General features: G+C 34.3%; 2 protein-coding genes across 6 annotated transcripts in view; one reads left to right on the top strand and one right to left on the bottom strand.

Annotated features, from left to right (window-relative positions):
* The window catches only part of LOC113054749 (band 4.1-like protein 4), a 37747-nt gene extending 35272 nt beyond the window's left edge, over positions 1–2475 (bottom strand). The window contains exon 1 of one of the 2 annotated variants that reach the window (XM_026220523.1): positions 1990–2475. In XM_026220523.1, the coding sequence (XP_026076308.1) occupies positions 1990–2088 (99 nt within the window). In that variant the 5' untranslated portion in view covers positions 2089–2475. The remainder of the gene's footprint in view (positions 1–1989) is intronic. The other variant, XM_026220524.1, reaches the window with a different exon arrangement.
* Positions 2476–4123: 1648 nt separating this feature from the next.
* LOC113054750 (adenomatous polyposis coli protein-like) overlaps positions 4124–20846 on the top strand; it is a 35692-nt gene continuing 18969 nt past the window's right edge. Inside the window, exons 1-4 of one of the 4 annotated variants that reach the window (XM_026220528.1) lie at positions 7012–7180; positions 7874–7929; positions 10451–10603; positions 20257–20341. In XM_026220528.1, coding sequence (XP_026076313.1) covers positions 10469–10603; positions 20257–20341 — 220 coding nt within the window. In that variant the 5' untranslated portion in view covers positions 7012–7180; positions 7874–7929; positions 10451–10468. Of the gene's footprint in view, positions 4344–7011; positions 7181–7873; positions 7930–10450; positions 10604–18250; positions 18774–20256; positions 20342–20846 lie in introns of those variants that run through there. The other 3 variants (XM_026220525.1, XM_026220527.1, XM_026220529.1) reach the window with 3 other exon arrangements.

Consider the following 20846-nt stretch of genomic DNA (forward strand, 5'->3'; position numbering starts at 1 on the left):
ATGATGGAAACTCGTGAGCCGTTCTGTTCCTCACACACAAATACACACACCGCCGTCTGGGTCAAATCAATGAGGCCTTTGTGTCGTAAGTGTGTGTGTGAACCGCTCAGTGTTTTATGTGTGTGAGCTTCTGTGCACGTGAGCAGAATCAGCAATGACTTTACAAGCACAAATAAATGCAAAAATACTTTTATTAGTCATTATCAGTATTAGTGCTCGAGGTTAGATCACATGCACAAAGTATTAAAGTCGATGAAAGGGAAGAGTACACCTAGCAACCACCTTAGGATGTGCATAGGAACACATAGGCTTTCAATTTTAAGCAAAAGTATTACAATTTCATTTGTGCTGTGTTGTTTTTTCAGTGTCCTTGATGGAGGGAAACATTAAGAACATCCAGACAAGCGTGACAGATGGACACTTTCATCAACTTTCATCTCAACCTGAACTCGACGACCTCGACATGTCCAGCAACGTCAACAAACTAATAAAACTCTGATGAAAAAGCTTTTTTGATCCCTTCACATTGTTGTTATTACTTCCTCTCAGCAGATATCAGCTAAAAGCTACACTGTTGTGCAAAAAAAGAAAAAAGAAGAGTCATTCAAACTCCAAACACTGCCCGTTTTTCAAAGTTGTGTAGTCCTCATGTACTGTACATTACAGACCAGCTGTCCATCAACTATTCACAGCAAAGTCTGACCTCTGACCATACTCTGTTCAGATCATGATTAGGAGACGAGCAGTAGCCCAGCTGACAGAGAACATTCTCTCAAGGTTCTTCCATCAACGTTTGGTTGAGTTATCTGGTCTGTAATATTAATATTCTCATATCTAATAGCTCAAAACGTTATTTATACATCGTTCATGGAGCATTTTATTTCTGAAACGTTGAAGGTTAATCTATCGTTTTTTTAAATGTTACTATTGTTACAGAATGTTCAGAGAACATTCAAAAGTAACATTCCCATAGTGATTGGAAAATGTATAAAATGTTACATTCCCTGAAAATTCTAAAAAAACAACAACAACAACAACAACAAAAAAAAAAAAAAAAAAAAAAAACACTTTAAAACCCGGACTTCCGTGATCATTCAGAAATAACGTTCTCATTTTTATGGAAACGTTAACATATTGTATAGAACATAGTTTTGTTAGCTGGGATACAATTTCAACTGGATAGACCACTCTGATACAAATACAAAAATGTAAAAAAAGGAAAAAAAACAACAACAAAAAATTATATATATATATATATATATAAAATTGTACTTTAAGTTTACTTTTTTTTAATGTCTTGTTTATTTACAAGCCTCAAGGGAACGTTCCATTTGATCATTTTGAAAACTTTGAACGTTCCTTATGAACGTTTTCTGAGCGTTCCGAAACAAGAAGTAACATTTAAAAAACATTAGAACGTTCAAAATGTTTCAGAAAAACATTCCACGAACAATGTATAAACGTTACGTTTTTATATACATGTATTTATATATAAAGACAAAACAACTTTGAACAGACATTTTAATAACGTTTGCTCATAACTTTCAAGAACTCTTCCAGAACATCAGCAAAAGTTCCGAGAGCGCTTCATGAACACACCAAGTCCAAAAAACTACAGCAATCCCATGATACCTCCTAGTTAGTGTACACTTCCAGGTTAAATATTTCTCTGCACACACCATAACCGCTTTAAAGCATCAATCTGATGTAGTCCCTGTTCAGCAGCTGTATATAATAAAGCTGGTCTCTCGTGTTTAACCAGATCATCTTCTGGTTACCAGTGTGCTGGGCTCATGGGTTCAGGGTGTGCACCTCAGGACTGTTCAAAATCAGTATGATGAATTAACATGATTTTACATCTTTTATTTATTTTGTTCATTAGTGTGGTAAGAAAGAAAAGCAGAGTGTAACCTACAGGCCCTTTGGATCACGATAGCTCATTTTCTGAAGACATGCACTGAAATAATTTATTATAAATGCATCTTTTACCTTTATTCCCTGCTGCTGGGTGGTTAAAATCAGCTTGGACTCATCCAGGAGCAGAACCTCACAGTAAAATTCATCTTGGACTGAACAGAAACAACTCATCTTGAACTAGACAGAAGATGTAGGAAGAGTTCGGATCCAAACTGAAGAGCCTACAGAGAGCTCGAGATGTTACAGTCCATCATCCAGCTCGTGTCCTCCTTTGTTACATGTTCTCCGCTTCAGTCCTCATGCACCTGATGTTTGCACCAGCCGAACGTCCCATCTGAACTCAAAAGATGAATAAAGTCTCTGTGGAAAGGTTCATCGCGCTCCTGAAAGTAAGTCCTAGAACCTTTAGTTCTGTTCTCGGCTTGTAGGCGACTTTTGCTGCTGGACTGGTCCAAGTGTCCCATCAAAATCTCCTGATATTTCACTTGGATTCATGCTGTGTGTTGCCAAGCAGCACGAGAGGCTGTTCATGTGTGTGACTCCTCCCAAGCGCGTGCACGCATCAGTGTGTCATGAGCAAGACTTTCCTGCCACCTGTTGGAAACTCAGCGCATCCTGTCCTCTAATAATAATGGAAGTCATTCTTTGTATCATGCATTCATGCATTTATTTATCAGTCAACTTTTTATTATAAATAATGATTATTTGTAATAAAATTATTTAATAAATAAATAATTTTCAAATATTAAATAATGGTCAATGATATTATAATTTAGTAAATTTCAAAATCAAATTTATTAGTTAAAAATATTTATGTAAAACATTAACGTTTTTAAATAAAATCATTTATTATAAAGTACATTGTGTTTTTAACTTGCTGTGAGCAACATGAATGTATGAAACATTCTCTACAAAAAGCTATTTTACCCTAAATATCTCTCTACGTAAAAATGGCTCTAATAATGTCAAGATCCGGTCTGTGAACTTCTATTAATTCACCACCAGGGGTCATCATCCACCACACACTCTTACACTACACAGTACACCCTGGACTACATTTCCCATGCTCCATTGCACCAATCACATTCACATGATAACAATCACACCATGCACCTGAGACTAATCACACACACAGCACAATCATCAGACACGCTTTATAAGTATTGGACTTCCTCTCACACACTGCCGAGTATTGTTCTGCATATATTCCTCTCCTAGCAATAGTTGCAATAAAAAAAAAAATAAAAAAACCCTCTCTGAGTTGTTTCTCTTATTGTATTAGTTTCTAGTTTTCATAGTCTTGTTTCAGTTTCTTGTTTTCATAGCCTTGTTTCAGTTCATAGTTTTCATAGTTTAGTTTTTTTTCCTGCCTTGTCCGGTGACTTTTTTTTATCTCACTATTCAGACTTTTTTTTTTTTTTTGAATTGTGAGTTTATATCTAGTAATTCTAACTTTATAACTCACAATTATGAGTTTTTTCTCGCAATTGGGAGTTTATACTTTGCAATTCTGACTTTAACAGGTTTAGAAATATGAAACCGGTTCCATATTAATACTGACACTAATACTAGTAATACTAATTACTAATTGTGAGTTATGAAGTCAGAATTGCCTGATATAAAGTTGCAATTTTGAGAAAAAAAAAAAAAAACTAAAAACTAAATTGCAAGATTATTATTCAGTGACGGAAACGGCTTCCATATTAATACCGATACTAATACTAGTAATAATAATTACTAATTGTGAGTTGTAAAGTGAGAATTGCCTGATATAAAGTCGCAATTTTATTTTCTTATTTTCTTTATTTTCTTAATCGTTTAATTTTCTTAATTTTATTTCTTATTTTCTCAAAATTAAAAGATTATATCACACAATTCTGAGGGAAAAAAAAAATACGAATTGTGATTTAAAAAGTCACGATTACCTTGTTTCATTTTTTATTTAGTGGCAGAAACGGGCTTCCATATTAATACTGATACTAATGCGTGATATAAGCAAATAATTCTGGGGGAAAAAATCAGAATTGCAACTTTATATCACACAATTCTGAGGGGAAAAAGGCAGAATTGTGAAATAAAAAGCCTTGTTTTATTTTATTTTATTTTTTATTATCCACTAAATAAATGTCTAACCATTATTGAATAGAATGAAGCAATTCTTTTGCCTGCCGCTTGGTGGAGTTTTGCGCACACAGCTCACTGCGCATGCGCGTCCACTAACAATATGGCGCAGCGTCGAGGAGACAGAAGCTGCTGAGCAGATCACTCACACAAAAGAAGGAAAAGTTTCTTACAAACACATGATATAATCAGCAAACCGAGAAACATCCGTTTACTGGGCTCTAACAGTATGAATTCCGGGGATTTATCCCGACTTGGGCGATACACTCGAGTGGTTTAGTGGAAGAGGACGAATGTTTGTGCAGGTAAGAGTTTAAAAAGCTTCAGCAGTGTTTATATAAACAACACAAACTCAGATACGCGTTAATAAACACATTTTTGTGTTAATAATGCTTTGTCTGAGTTTATAAAACAAGTGTTTTTAAAACAAATAGTGCTTTCTAAAGCTGAGCCTCGAGAAGTGTCTATTTATGTGTAATTATGTGTTAAGAGTTTATAGAACAGCTGTGATATGAGCAGAAGTCCATAAATACTGAATAAAATCATATCAGTGCAAATGTCATGTATGGTTATTGTTTATTTTACTGCTTTACGACGCATCTAATATTATCTCCCTGTCCTCAAGTAAAATATTTTAAATAAATAATTTTAAATTAAATGATATTTATATGATTATTTGTTGTTATTTGCAGTGGAATAGTACTTATTACTTAATTGTTAGTGGTGTCAAACAGTTATGCATGCTATAACTCGCTATATATATATATATTTACTTTATTTGCTTGCTTTAATGCTCTTCTATTGTTTTTTGCATTGAAAACAGTGAGCAATATTTTATTTATAATTGTCTTCCGTTAGTATTTCATGGTTTCAAGCCTGTAATCAGTGCATTAAATCGTATCTCCAATTTGTAATTACTTGTGATGCAAAATAAAAATATGAATTCTAGTTTTCTGAAAACTAAATAGAATTTCTGATTAAAACAAGAACAAATGTCTATCCATGGAGTCAGATTAAGTGTTTGTTTTTTTGTTTTTTTGAGCACATTGGAAGAAATTTGTTCTTGTTTTAAATGATAAACTTAGGTTTGAGCAGTTTCTTGTTAAACAAGACTTCTTATTTGATGTAATTTTGCTTCTTGAGTTAATGTAACTTCATTAAATAATCTTTAGGCTATAAAACAAGACAAAATACTAAGGAAGAGAATGCATTTGTTTTTTTTTTGCAATCAAAAACTAATGCAGAGAGTTTGTATTTTTCAAGCATTTCTAATACTGATGTATTGTTTTCCATTCAATATATTACTTCAATATTCTTCACTTGGTCTTAAAATGTGCTTAAAAAGTACCTTTTATAAAAATGCAGAAACCCTGTGTAATAAGTAAAGCAAAAATGTATAAATAAGGACAGAATGTACATTTTTGATGGAGTTTTTGTATGTGTCTGTATTTCTGAAACGAATCTGGGGGAACTTGACCGTAGCAAACCTATTGATATTTAATGTGAGATTGGGCAAGTTTTGGTGTATTTTTTTAATATACTGTTATCGTTATAGGCATTGTCTTCTCAGTTCTTCCTGAAAAGTTGCTGATTTTGGTTGAACAAATCAAGTTTGGAGTGAAATATTTGTGTTTTGTCACGTATAGGTCCTACACTTCATTAGCACTAAATGAACAGGGATACTTAAGCATGGAAATTATAGATTGAGGTTTTATTAAAATATTAGCTATTTAGAAAACCCTTTGTGTCCTTTACAGTTTGGAGCAAATGTTGTGTGTGCATTATGTTTTGGCTTGAAACTGTGGCTCACAAGCACAACAAATTTCTATGTAAATCAGAAGTAAAACGTTTTGATTTGTCATTTGTCCCAAATGGAGTAATTTTTAAGGTTTACACACATTCGTTCCACTCGAGTTTCATGCATAAGTTTCATTACTGTGCTGGTTTTGTATATTTGTGGAAATATCTTGTTTGGTATTTCTTCTATAGACCGTAAAAATAAATTTTAGATTAAAGCTTCTTTAATAAATGAATTTAAATGATAGGGTTTTAAAATTATTATTTTATTCAGTCGTACTGAATGTGAAATGTCAATGTTTAAATTATGTTTTTTTAGTGTGCATACATTTTTATTGTTTATGTGGTTGGATGGATTGTAAGAATTTGGAAAAATTGCTTTTGTTGTGTAACGCCATTTGGACGTAGCTTGAGATAAAGGTATTAAATTAATTACAAGCTGTTAATTCACAATTATTATAAAATTATAAATTATGAAACTACATTCTAAAAACCATTTCATAATAAAATTACATTGCAAAAACGTAAATTATTCATTGCATATAATTCTTAAACACAATAATTATTATGCATCAGTCTATGCATGCACTGTGAGACATTTCTTTTAAATTAGGGTTTATTGTACATAAATTGTTTAGTGCAAGTTTTCTATTTGATTGGTTAGATTGTAGAAATAGTGTACTTGTGCATCTTGCATGCAAAATGTAAATCTGAAGAATTACTGTCATTTTCTTATTAAATTATTGCACTATTAAATGTTATAAATTAATTACATCATGCAATTGCATAATGTTAAATAGTTTTCCATTTGTTTGCATTCAATAAAATATTTAAAATGAAAGTTACTTAATAAATAATGTCTGACATTGCATATAATTATTAATATCATATAATAAGTAAATAATTGCATTGCACAGAATAATTATTAAAGTGTGTGTTTATGCAATGTCAAGCTTTTTTTTTGTTTTTTTTTTTTGCATCTAATTTCGAGTTTCAGTATCGATTTCAGTTGCATCTCTCAATTTTATTCGTCCATCATAGCTTTTCTTTAATGCATTAAACATTCTATATGATCCGTGATTAGGCTGTCATATTGATCATTTTTGTTGTAAATCATGTCATGTGACCTTCCGCCATTCCCCCGCAAGAGCTTATAAAGCTAGTCAAGGGAAGCAGCTGTATGGTGGGCAAGCCACCATCAGCCACTGCACCAGCACCGGCCTGGGCTGGCTGCTTCTGATTGGCCGAGCCCTCGTCCATGTGACTCAGGGCTGGCTTGATGCTCTCGGCAACTGACACAGTAGATGTGTTGCTGGGATGGAGGCTGTCACTGGAGCAGAATGGGGTAAGTCTCTGTTTAACGCCCGGATCTCTCCATGCAAGCGTGCTGATGCGTCGTCTACTGTTCTGGCTATTCAGCTCTGAGGAAATAATAGTGCGTTTGTGGTACAGCAAGGCGGTGCTGATAAGCCTTTTGTTTTGATGGGAGTCAGTGGGGGGATGTGCATCGATTGGGATTCATGCTTGATCACCAGGATGCTTAAAAAGCCTCTTTTGTGCCGTGAGAGGACAGATGCGCGAGAAGGCTGATTATTTACAGCGATGGACAAGATTCCTTGCTAAATGTAAGCAGTAAATGCTCCTGACAAGATGAAAGGGGCTGTTGCAACAAAAGCCTTATTTTCTGATTTAGCAGGGTGATGCACGAACAAAGCAGACTGGATATGTTGGTGCAAAACAGGATTGTGGGTAGGTTAGATGGTGCATGTTAGACTGGGATGTCATTGCACACCGTGTCTTTGTGCACGGAGGGAAGGGCATCTTGAATGCAGGGATTTCGTATCTTGCATTGCTGGCGAAGAGGTGACTGCTTTAACACGTCAGAAGCGATGCATGCACAACCTCTAATGAATAAATGCACACAAGATTTGGAAAATGTGCCAAGGTGCATTCTCATTTTTTAAGAAAGTGTTGAAATATTAATGAGTCTTTCTCCTTTTTACTCCTCCCTGTTTCCTTTTGATTCTCTCATACCTAGAGCCTTTTTGCTGAATAGATGTCGACCATTTTGCTCTGTCTACATGCCAGAGAGAGGTTTGTACTCTTCATTACGATGGATTTATAAAAATACAAAATCGCGAAGCATACATTGTGCAAGGTTCAAATATTGTGAGCATAAAATGCATCATTGCATACATGAATTTCTCCTTTTAATTGCATTTTCTTTTAAAAGTGCAAGTGTTCGTTTATGCACAAAATGTGCGTCAGCAGGTTTATGTTGCAATCGGACTCTTTCTGTCCTTATAATAGCCCTAATTAAATCATAAGCATCCATGTTGGTTAATTATTCAGGTTACTTTATGATCGCAAGATCTTGATGCAATTATGTGGATTATGCAAATAAATTTCTCAATTTTTTTCGTTGTTGTCTGTATCGGCTACATTTAGTTCCCTTTGGAAATCTGACCAATCTGTTATAAACAGGCGGATAGTGATAGTATATTCTTCTTTGTAATGGCTGTAGATGCCCTGGAAACAGTGGCAGAATCTGTAGCAGAGTCACATTGATTGGTTACAGCTGCAGATTAGCCCTGACACATTGACCGGCTGCTTGTAATCTAGGCTGTTTATGTTGGTTAATGTAAAACCAGGTTAAACAGAACCTGGTGAAAGTGGAATGGAAGGAATTGAGTTTATTGTACATGTTGTGAAATAATCACCACAGGCACATTTTTCCCTTTGACAGTTTTTTGCCCTGTGCAATTTGGTGTTTTAGCACAAACCGTTTTGAAGGCAAATGCACAGTTGCATTGCTTGTAATTATTAAAGTGCAATAGCATGCAATGTTATTCCTTCCCACTTTTTTGCTAGAAAATCAATATTTTTGATAATGTTGCAATATTTTGCATCACAGGCCATTGATATTCCTAATGTTGAGAGATAATGATTCGATATTGTGGTTAAAAAAGACAAATGCAAATAGTTGCATTGCTCATATCTATTAAAGTTCTTATGCATGCAATGTGCTTTTTACCATTATGTGTTTTTTGCTAGAAAATCTGTAATGTTGCAATATGTTATAATTTAGTATTTTAGCAAAAAAAAAAAACTGTTGCGTTGTTGAGGGCAAATGCACATAGTTGCAATGCTCATTATTCAAGTTTAAAATGTGCTTCCTCTTTAAACACTTGAATGAATCCTCAAATAATGCATGTATTTGAGGAGAAGTGTGCTCTAATTGTGCTTTAAAGTGATCAGGTGCACCATTTCCACCTGCTGGACCAGAAAACAGGTTCTTCAGAAAGTGCAAAAATGTTTTTTTTTCCCAATTGCATGCATTAATATACAGTTACAGAAATCTAGAGTCATGCTGAACAGGGCTTGCCGTTGATCTTTAGCATGTCAGTGGTGATTTAGTGGCGATGTGCTGATTTTTCCACACGGTTGATCAGGCCTTCACTTCAGGATGGAGATAAAAATGGGGACTCGTTGATCGCAGCTTCATGCTGGCATCGGCTCTGCCTTCCACACACACACACACTCACACATGTGTGTGTTATTGTGTTCCTCGTGAGTGTGGTGACCTGGTCATTGAGTATATTGCATCAGTTCAGAGGATGATGCCCACTCAAGATTGACTCGACACTGATGGGCTTTGAGGAATCTTCCAGGCCAACACTTCATACATGCATTAACCATTATGTTTCTCACTTTATTCTTTTCACTGCATGTTTTATTTTGCATGCTAACCCCACCCCCCCACCCCCCCTTTTTGGTAGGAGGAAAGAAATCTACAATTTTTATAAAATTGCAGTTTTTTACTTCGCAAACCATCAATATTGTAAAGTTGAGAAATATCCATCTAACTATCTATAGATATGAAATATATCTTTTAGAAAAATAATTGTGTGTGTGTTTATATATATATATATATATATATATATATATATATATATATATATATATATAAAATGCTATTTTATAGTTGTTATTTATAAAATGCGAAAATCTGAATATAAAATTTAATATACTGTTATTTATCATCCTCTGAATAACAGTATATTAAACAAAGAAAAGGCCGATAATTGTACAGTGATCCATATACTGATATATCACAATTTCGCCACTGATTTTGCAGATATTTTTGTTAGCTAAAATGTTGTAAGCTTTAAACGTTCTTTGCTTAAATTTTTTATTTTTTTATTTTTTATATACTTTTCTTAAATCTATATATCTATATATGCATGTAATTTGTTGATGTTAAATCACTTTTATTTAAAGCACTTTGAATTAGCATTGTGTATAAAGTGTGCTATATAAACAAATGAGCTTGCTTAATTGCTAAAGCCTATCTTTGATCAGTTATTTTGTCTCTGAACTTGAATATATTCTAATATACTGGTCAAAAATCAATCAATCTTTATAAACTTTATGAGTGTTCATCCAGAACTTAATGCAGTCTTCATTTACTCAGCCTCATTTAGTTCCAAACCTGTAAGGTCTTATATATCAGAATAGTCTTGTATGCATCTGTTGTCCGTCCTGCTCTGTGTATTATTACCCGAGCATCGCTCTGAACCACATGTGATCGTTCCTGTGTTCTGGGTCGTTGTAGGTCAAGAGATAGTCCAAGATGGCTGCAGCATCGTATGATCAGCTGCTGAAGCAAGTGGAGGCGCTGAAGATGGAGAACTCCAACCTGAGACAAGAGCTCGAGGACAACTCCAACCACCTCAACAAACTGGAGACCGAGGCGTCCAATATGAAGGTGCAGTGTCTGTTTGTATCATGCAGCAGCATAATTGTGTTCTGGACAACATGAAATCAAATACCAACTCTATTTACCACCTCAACACGTGTTTCTTGACTCATAAAGCGCTGCAGTGAGGGATATAAAAGCGTTAAAATGCACCTGGAATCATTGATGTATTTTATGTCGTAGGATAACACATGAAAATATCTTGAGCTTATGTCTAAAAACTTTAAAAGCTCCAATGACTTCGAGATGAGGGAACCGGAAGTGATAAAATGCTACAAATATACCTACATATATACCTATACCTAAAGAGATACACACACACACACACACACACATACACGCATTATTCTTGGGAATAAAACAATTTTCATAATCTTTCATTATGATTTAGGGGAAAAAATTATATTGACTTTCAGAATATTTGCTTGCTGTACCATGCAGAATAAATTGGGGAAAACACAATTGCTATTATTTTTAATAATAATTATAAAAAAGATTTTTACACACACAAAAAAAAAACTATGAAAAATCAGAACAACAGTATTGAACTTTTGAAGTTTTACATAAAAATAACAATTAGTTTATATAATAATATTTATGCAACTATAATGATATAATAATAAGAATAATTGCTTTTTTTTCTCTTATTTTTCTCGTTTCTCTTTTAACAACAGAAACGATGGAAAGATGTTTGGCACGTTGCATTTATTAAATTCACATAGTAATGTGCACATTACAATACATTCTCTGAGTGTTCACTTCAGCGTTTTAAAGAAAGAGTGCTAGTAGAAAAAGACTGACTATACGACTACACTACTATACTTTTTCCTCCTACCTCCAGTCAGGTTCTGTTCATCCTCAAAGGGTTTGTATTTAAACTCCTCAGCACCTTGTTTTGTCATCCAAACGCTGTACGGTTCTTTTAATGCCGTGGACTTTAAAGGCTAAAAATGGCAGTGATTTCCCACCAAGCACTCTTCCTTCTCTCAGCTCTGGACACCAAAGGCAGGACTCGCATGCTCTTCTTTGAGTCCAGCTTTTGAAGTGGAAGAGACAGCCTGCCAGGTGTGCATTGAGAAATTAAAATTAAAATCCTTTCATCATTTACTCACCCTCAAGTTGTGTCAACCCTGTACAAGTTAATATGACCCCTTTTGACATAATATTGCCCTTTTGTTAATTTTCAATACTTTAATTTTGCTCAAATGTAAGTTGCTTTGGATTAAAGCGTCTGCTAAATGAGAAAATTTAATTTTGCCTTTTGCATGCTTTCATTTAGTGTCCAAAGGAACTTGCTCTAAAGAAGGCCTCATGCCACAGACGTTCCCTAGACACTCATTTGATTCTCAGAAAGAGAAAAATCTTATTTGTCTGTGTCGGGTCTCAGGAAGTGATATCGCTGTTGATGTTTGGCTTGTGTAATAGCTTTTGGATGTAAACTTTTTCATCAAGATGATCTGATACTGGACACATAGAGTGCCCTGATGATTAATAATTTTTTCTTTTATTATGTGATGAGCAGCATCACAGTAGCTGTTATGAGGTTATTTCAGCTGCTTTAAGAGCTGCTGCTGCTGAACGTGATGCGGATCTGACGCGCATCTTAGTTTCTCGTAACTCTTCACCTTTTCTGACTCACTACAGAGTGAAAAGTCTCCTTTTCGATGTGGTCCTAAAGATGTTTTGTGTCTAAATAAACACAATTCTTGACAAAAAATGAAAAGATAGAAGCTGCAGTTGTGGCCAACTCTAGCTCCGCCCCTTGCGTAAAATATTTTTAACATGTTAAACTGAAAAATATGAATTGCATGCATTAACTCACAATATATATAGAAATACATCACTAATATATATAGGGCTGGGTATTGTTCAAAATCTTTCGATCCGGTGCCAATTTCGATACCTCAGTTTCGATACCGGTTCCTAACAATACTTTTTTGATACCATATGTTTTGAAATCAATTTCAACATCAGCACAAATACATTAAACACACAACTTTTATTTTTCACCTTAATTAAAACAAATTCTGGTAACACTTCACACTCAGGATAACATTATTAATACAACTGGTTGTGCTTTTTGGATAGGGGTGTGCTATTCAGCGGCGGACTGGGACCAAAAAGTTGCCCAGGCTTTCTGGCCCACAGCAGCCCACCACATCATAACGCAAACGCCCCTGTTTTATGTCATTTTATTAATTTTATATTTAAGTAAACAATTTGGGGATTTTAACCAATAGGGCAACTGATCCTCCGTTGAAAAAATAAAAGAACAACAGCTGTTCATTTAGCGATACATGCTCATCAAGACACAAACATTCTTCTAGAACTCACTCTTTGCATTCAGTTAGCAGATCCATATGAATCATGCATGAAATAGACAATAGCTTTATGTGCTTTACAGATGAACTTGAAGTCTTTATTAATTCGAGATGTTCAATAATAGCTCATCTTTGACTCGGTAATACAAGTTCATGATCAGATTAGTGAACCCATGATTCTTTTGAGTCAATGTTTTAAAACAATCATTTATTTTGTTTAACAAAACCAGTTAGCCCCACCTCCTGGGGCTATTGTGTTTTCAAGTCCGATGGGCTATCGTGAATAGTGATGTAAAATTCCTAACTTCACTTGCTTCACGTTGTTCACTCGCTTGAAGGGGTGAAATGGATCATAGCCGATTGTTTGCATTTGTTTCTAAATATTGCTGATTCAAGCATTTTAAACAATTCACGCGCGTTCGGAGCTTGCGCTCACTCATTCAAAGCACGCGCTGTGAGCAGCATTTCAGACAATGTGCGTACAGAAAATTAATTCATCTTTCGAGTATCGAAATTCGCTGTACTGGATAAATCTTTCTCTCTCTCTCTGTTTTGTAGACTACGTGAAAGGAGCGTTTCAAGATACGCAATAGAGTAGACCAAACTAAACAGGGAGGGAGGGCAAAACACTCATCCAAACAGATGCATCATTAACACCGGCTTTGGTTGCAATACTATTATTGCATATGTTGCACATTGCTGACTCGGCATGACTTTAATAAAGTGTAGCCGGAAACGTTTTGAGAAAAAACAACTACAGTTGTGTTGTGTGACTGCGAGTTTTTTCAGAAATCCTCCCCGTCCCGTCACGACACGTGTTGGTGGACAGCCAATCACGGCGAATTTGGTTCCTTACATGCACGTATGCTACAAGCTCACACAGACACAGCCGCTTGGCAAAAAAAAAGAAAAAGAAAAACGGCCGCTTGGCATTTGGCACCGAAAGATAAATAATTTTTCGATACTCATAGTATCGAAGTTTTTCGTTCGATACCATAAAGTCATCGAAGTTCGGTACCCAGCCCTAAATATATATAACATTTATAATATATTAATATATCAACTCTTTCCCTGCCATTGACAAGTTTTTACGGCTTTTTGTGTTTTCACTGTTATACACTGGGGGGCGTAATTATGCATTCAATTCAAGTTTATTTGTATAGAGCTTTTTACGATACAAATCATTGAAAAGCAAGTTTACAGTTTCTACAATATTTAGTAGTAGCTTTAAAAGGGGGATCAGTTTATGTGCAAATAACAGGAATGTTCAGAAAAATGTATACAAGTCATAGTCAACCAGACGCATCTTCTGAACGAATACAAAACCTCCCAAAACAAAAACACACATGAACGGGACGGGAAAATAAGCAATCTCTTATGTAAACAGATGCATATGATAAATAATGCGATCATCAGCTATAGACAGCATATAAATGAAAACTGTATAATGTTTTAAGTAATATATAATTGTCTACGAAGGATGGAAGTGAAAAACAGCTAATGCTCAGGCGTGCAGAACTATTAACTCTTTCTCCGCCATGGACGAGTTATTTCTTCTTTTACATGAAAATACTTCCCGGCCAAAGACAAGTTTTGACAGCTTTTTGTGTTTTCACTGTTATACACTGGGGGGCACTATAACGCAACTTATGAACGAGTACAAAACCTCCCGAACAAAAAAACACATGTGGACGGAAAAACTAGCAATTTCTTATGTAAACAGATGCATATGATCAATGTTGCAGTGGTTTTCTCATTCATCAGAAATGCCCTGCGGGTTCCCTAAACGATAAACACTTTCATTTTTTATTCACGAGATCTGCTTGCTCCAGTTTTTCCAGCATCGAAATCACTTCCTATTTCTCATGGAAGTGTTTAAAGGCCCCATCCGTTTTGCTCACAGCTTAATTTAAATAGTCTCCCTTCCTGTCTTTGTTTGTTGGATGAATGCAGCACGGCTCCATCCTGCTGTCACTTCCCTTCCCTTCCGGCGGCTGAAACAATCTTCTGCAGGCAGAAAATAAACAGCGTTTCTGGGATTCCCCTCTATGCGCTCACAAATCAAATGCCCAGAGCTTTTTCATTTATTAAAACTTGAGAGCAATGCAAGAGTCCATTTGGGTTTTTTAAGTGACTTATAGTTTCTTAACTTGTCATGCCTGGTTAGGAGACGTTTAATCACAGTAAAAGTTTTGCATTTTTAATTTAATTTTGTGTTAACTTTTACCTGTCCAGTTAGGATCAATGCAGACTGTCTAAATAGATAAGTTTGATGGTTTAACATTTGAAAATATAAGGAATTTAGATTAGTATTGTAATAAAAATAATAATTTTATATTATTCAATACTTGTTTTTATCGCACAGTGAAATATTACAATAATTTTATTTTTCAGTACGTTTAATTTTTTATTTACTAATTAATATTCTATTTTATTTAGTACTTATAATTACTAACAGTACTATAATTAAATACTCATAGTAGCTAATAAATATTATTGTGCAGTGCTACAACTAAGCCTGGAATGTTTAATAAAATGTATATATTATAATTTTTTTTTATATAAAAATACTAATATTATAATTTTTGAGATGTAATTTAAATACTTTACTTAAACATTTAAATACTACTTTTTTATTTTTAGTTCGCAATTTTAATGTATTATTAATTTAGTATAAATGTTTATTTATTGTGCAGCACTACTAATAAACCTGGGAAAAAAAATTTAATCAAATTTTTAATTGCAGTCACAGTATTTATCATAAAAATTGCATGTTTTTCCCCCTCTAAATCTTCCAGCCCCCATTCTAAGAATTCTTCACATCGGCTACAAAGAAAAGAGAGGATTTATCGCTTGTTTTGAGTGGGTTGTCATTTCCAATTCCAGCTGATGTTTTAGTGCTGGGGGTTCACATGAGTCACAGGAGGTGTGTCGTTCTGCTTCAGATTCATTTCTCTTCAGAATGCTTCTGAATTATGACACGGTTTTTCCTTGATTTGGTCACGTTGACGCTAGAGGTTCCCAAGTTCACTTTCTCTACGGATGAGCTCAGTAACTCGTAATTGCGATGCCCACATCATACAAAGCTTCTCAGTTCCTACAGTAATGACTCAGAATGCTGTAATCGTCTCGTATAACATCTCTGCTGGATTTACTGGATGTAGTTTGCACCTTGCCCAGACAAGTGCGGTGTTGAAGGACATCTTGTTTTCTTCATAAAGTGTTTTCTGGGTTCTTAAAAGTGATGAATATAATGAAGTGAAATAAAATTAAATATAAAAAAAACTTAAACTTCTAGTTAGTTGCCAACTTGATGAACTACAATAACTAAAACTAAAATAAAAATTTATATAAAAAAAACTAAATAACTTAAAGAGAATATAAATATATAATTAAAAAAATTATATATTTTTTAAAAGATTGATTAAAAACTGTTATAGTATCTCGATGATACTAAATTAACACTGATTTTGGCAACCGAAAATATTTTACCAAAATAAATTAAAAATAAAAATTGGACTAAATAGTTAAGGGAAAAAATCATTTGACCTGTTTTTTTTTGTATATTTGAATAAATATGTTGTGCCTAACAACGCCCCTTAGCTGTTATAAATTCACTGTAAACCACGGCCACACAGGGCTTATTGCTTTTATAAAACTGTTATGCCGTATTCGTAGTAAAGTTCAATATAATAAGACAGAGCAAATAAAATGTAATGATTTTAATTAAAACCGTATTCTTCCACCAAACAATGTAACTCTTCAGAAACAGTTGTGGTTCCAACAAAGTGGTTGCCGAGCAACACACACAAAGTAAACAAAGGTGTTTGTTACTTTGTAATTTACAACAGTTTGAACGTGGCTCAGCCAATCAGAATCAAGGACTGGAACTCAGTTTTATAAACAAGTTTTTATTGTAGCTGCTGTTAAAATGTTTATATTTTAATGCTTGTATTTCAATAAAAACACCCTGTATAGTTTAAATAAAAAAAAATGTGTAAATTTGATTATTTAATTGATTATTAAACTTAAGTTTTGTTTACTTTTTGACCAAAAAAAATCACTATTTCTCAGTCTTGTTTTGTTTTTTCTCAAAGAAGTTGTTGTTGAGGGATCCCGCATAATTTCATTCATTGTGCTTTTTTTTTTTTTTTTTTTTTTTTTTTTATTATAGAAGAGTGGCCAGTTTCATGTTTTAAATCTTGTTTGTCGTCTGTCGCCATGCTTGTTTTTTTCTAAGTACATACCATGTGTGTCATGTGATGTTTTCTCCAGTTCAGATAAACGCTCAGAGATGCGGGTATTTCGGGCTCCCTGCTGATGGCTACCTAGGAGCATTGATTTCCATTACTGGGAGGATAGGATGACATTTTTAAAAGCGTTGTGTGCTTGCAGCTCCACACATGAGGGGGTGGATGGCTCTAATATTGTACCAAGGGCATCTGCATCACGGTAACCCGATTCCTTCGGACACTGACTCTGGGAAGAGCAAAACCGGGACTCCATTATAGCCTCAGAGACACATTAGGATACTGAAGACCATCCAGATGTGGATTTGGCTGTTGAAAATGTTATTACAGCTGAAATCTACTCACATAAAGGTTATTTTAGGATGTCAGCAAATCACTCTTGTTATATTAGAAGTCTAGACCTTTTAAAACATGGATCAGAATTCCCAATGCAGTTAACTTACGTAATATATTTTATAATATTGATATGTTTGCTAACTCAGATATCTAGTGCTGTGGCTATTCTTTAAGTTTTATTATAATTTTAATCCAATTTATTTTCAAATTCATTTCATATATTTTTTCAAAGTATATTATATATTTATTATTTTTTGTTTATTTTTAAATATTTTTTACATGATATAATAAAAATACATTTTCTTGTAATTATATTAATTAATTTTTAATTTCATATTTTTTTGTTTTTATATTTTATTTTTGTAAATATTATGCATTTTATCATATATTTTTTTTTTTTTATTAGTATAATTATTTAATATTAATGTTTGTTTTTTATTGTACTTTTTATTTTATATATTTTGATTTCATTTTAATTTTGTTTTTTATAAAACAAATTTACAAATTTTTTATTTTTAAATGTATTTATTTTTATACTTTCAATATACTTTTAATTTCGTGATTTAAATTTGTATATTACATATAATTTATTTTATTACTTTGTTATTATTTTTGTTTATATAATTTTAAGTGTGCATTTACATTTTTTATTATATTTTATGTTTAAATTATTTTATTTTAATTTAGTGTATTTTGTGCGTAATAAGACCAGACACATTTCTTAAGAACAAAAATAGAGGCCATTCAATTCCACATTTTGTTGAACGAGCAGAGAATAATAACCTTGTCATGTCATCATTTGATTCACTATCTCTGTGACTCACAGTGTAGTAAAGGAGTCTGTAATCATGTGATCCCTCCCATATAATGAAGATGTTGTTTCCTGAGACATATAAGTGTGACGTCAAGCTCCTTTGGGAGAAAACACCCGATGACTTCTGAGACACTGAGTAACCCCGTGCTGTTCATTTCTACTGGATTAGGGAAGATAAATGGCGAGCTCATGCGTGACCTTTCCCTTCTGGACACCTCCAGCCTTCTCTGTGAGCCGGTTGGGAACGGTGGTCCATTGAGCCGAAATGGGGAAGCATCTGTGTTCTCCGTCAGGCTTTGGGTCTCCGGGAAGGGATGGGGGGTAGCCGTTTCCTGTAAGGCAGTCACATTGTTTGGGCTCTTTCGGCTTCCAAACATGAGCGCTGCATATTTCTCGTACTTGATATGGTTTTAGGACATTTATGAAGCCGTAAATGGACATTGAGCAAAACCTCAGCGGTAAGTTCTCCAAATGTGTTTTTTCCTGGACTTTGCTATCAGTGTGCCAAGATGCATTCATGTTGATCAGTCATTTCTAGTGGATGTTCATTAATGTAACTATACAATTTGATCAAGTTTGTAACATTACAGGCATAATTCACCCAAAAATGAACATTTGCTGTTTGTTTACTCGTCTAGACGCCATGCTTTTTTTTGGTTTTAATGGTTTTTCATTGTTTTTGTACACAAGTGAACTGATGAAGACTAGTTTATTCACTTTAAATGCTTTAGACATGTTAAACATCCATGTTTCACATCATTATTTGGTGAATTCATAATATGGGACCCTGGAGCACAAAAATAGTCTTAAGTCTATGGGTATATTTGTAGAAATAACCTAAAATACACTGTGTGTGTCAAAATTATAGATTTTTCTTTTATGCCAAAAATCATTAGGATATCAAGTAAAGATCATGTTCCATGAAGATATTTTGTACATTTCCTACCGTAAATATATCAAGACTTCATTTTTGTTTTAGTAATATGCATTGCTAAGAATTAATTTGAACAACTTTAAAGATGATTTTCAAATGGTTGTATCTCAGACAAATTTTGTTCGATTCTAATAAATGTTACATCAATGGAAAGATTATTTAAGCTTCCAGATGATGCATAAATCTCAAAATTGACTTTTTGTGCTCTTTTATGTCACGTATAATTCAACAATGCTAAAAAAAACTAGTGAAGTAAAACAGTTTATTGAAACATGGAAAACAGTCAGATTTTCCCTTAATCTAAGTTTCTGGATTACAGGTAATATTATGTAAATAATCTTCAGTTTCTGATCATTTTTCATCACAAGATCTCAATATATCATCAGGAGCCATTAATATTAATTTAGTGTTGCCTCATATGCTCTTTTTTTTGACTCTCAAAGAGATGGTAGAACGATTGATTGGTTCAAGAACACCGTAGCGTCATGTTTTCATGTTTTCTCCTTAAAACGCGAAAATTTTGTTACGTAAGATTCTTGATATTCAGAGTCATTTAATCTCCAAACTTAGCTGCATTTGTTGTACAACATAATGCTGCGTTTGCTGATGTTTAAAGCTGTGAGTCGCTGATGTTTGGGAGAGCAGCGATTGCTTAAAAACCCCCTTCAGAGAGAAATCGAGGCGTTATCACGGCCGAATCATGCACAAACATGGCACTAAAGAAGCAGCAGGTGCATCTTTAGAGCTTCAAAGCTGTTTACGTCTCTGACACGTGTGTCTTCAAAGCACTTCAAAGCTCTTTGATGCAAGTTTTCTTCTCTTTATCAGCTCGGTCAGACTGAAGAAGTCTTCTTACATGTGGTGGGAGATGGAAATCTCTCATGCTTTTTCTTTTTCCGGTTCCTTCTGTGCATCATGTTATATTATCTAAGGAGGGCTTCTCAATCTCTACCACACACACAGATAGTGTATTTTCAGTGTTTGAATAAGGTCTGTTTCTCTTTCAGGAGGTTTTGAAGCACCTACAAGGAAGTATTGAAGAGGACTCCAAAGATTCGCAAGGGCAGATTGACTTTTTGGAAAGATTTAAAGGTGAGGATAGTTGACTCATTTAGGATTCATTTGAGCAATGCATATTTTAGCATTATATAATCTTGCTTTGTTACATACATTTAGTGAGATGTCCATCTAGATTGCGTTTAAGTTAATAGAGAAAACATTTCACCTAATAGAAATCATGATAGTTTCTCCATTGAAATAATAACTATATTAAGACAATGGGCCCTATTTTAACGATCTGAAACGCAAGTGTCAAAGCGCGAAGCGCAAGTAACTTTGTGGGCGGGTCTCGGCGCTGTTGCTATTTTCCCGGCGGGATAAATGGCTCTTGCGCCCGGCGCAAATCTAAAATGGGTTGGTCTGAAGTAGCTTCATTATTCATAGGTGTGGTTTGGGCGTAACGTGAAATAAACCAATCAGAGGGTCATCCAACATTCCCTTTAAAAGCAGGTGCGCAAGTGCCATTATGGATTGCTATTATTATGGCGTATTTACCAGGCGCACACCAGGAGCGGTTCACAGCCGAGGAGACTGATGA

This window comes from Carassius auratus, chromosome 35 (assembly GCF_003368295.1).
Source record: "Carassius auratus strain Wakin chromosome 35, ASM336829v1, whole genome shotgun sequence".
In the NCBI taxonomy this organism is placed as follows: Eukaryota; Metazoa; Chordata; class Actinopteri; order Cypriniformes; family Cyprinidae; genus Carassius; species Carassius auratus.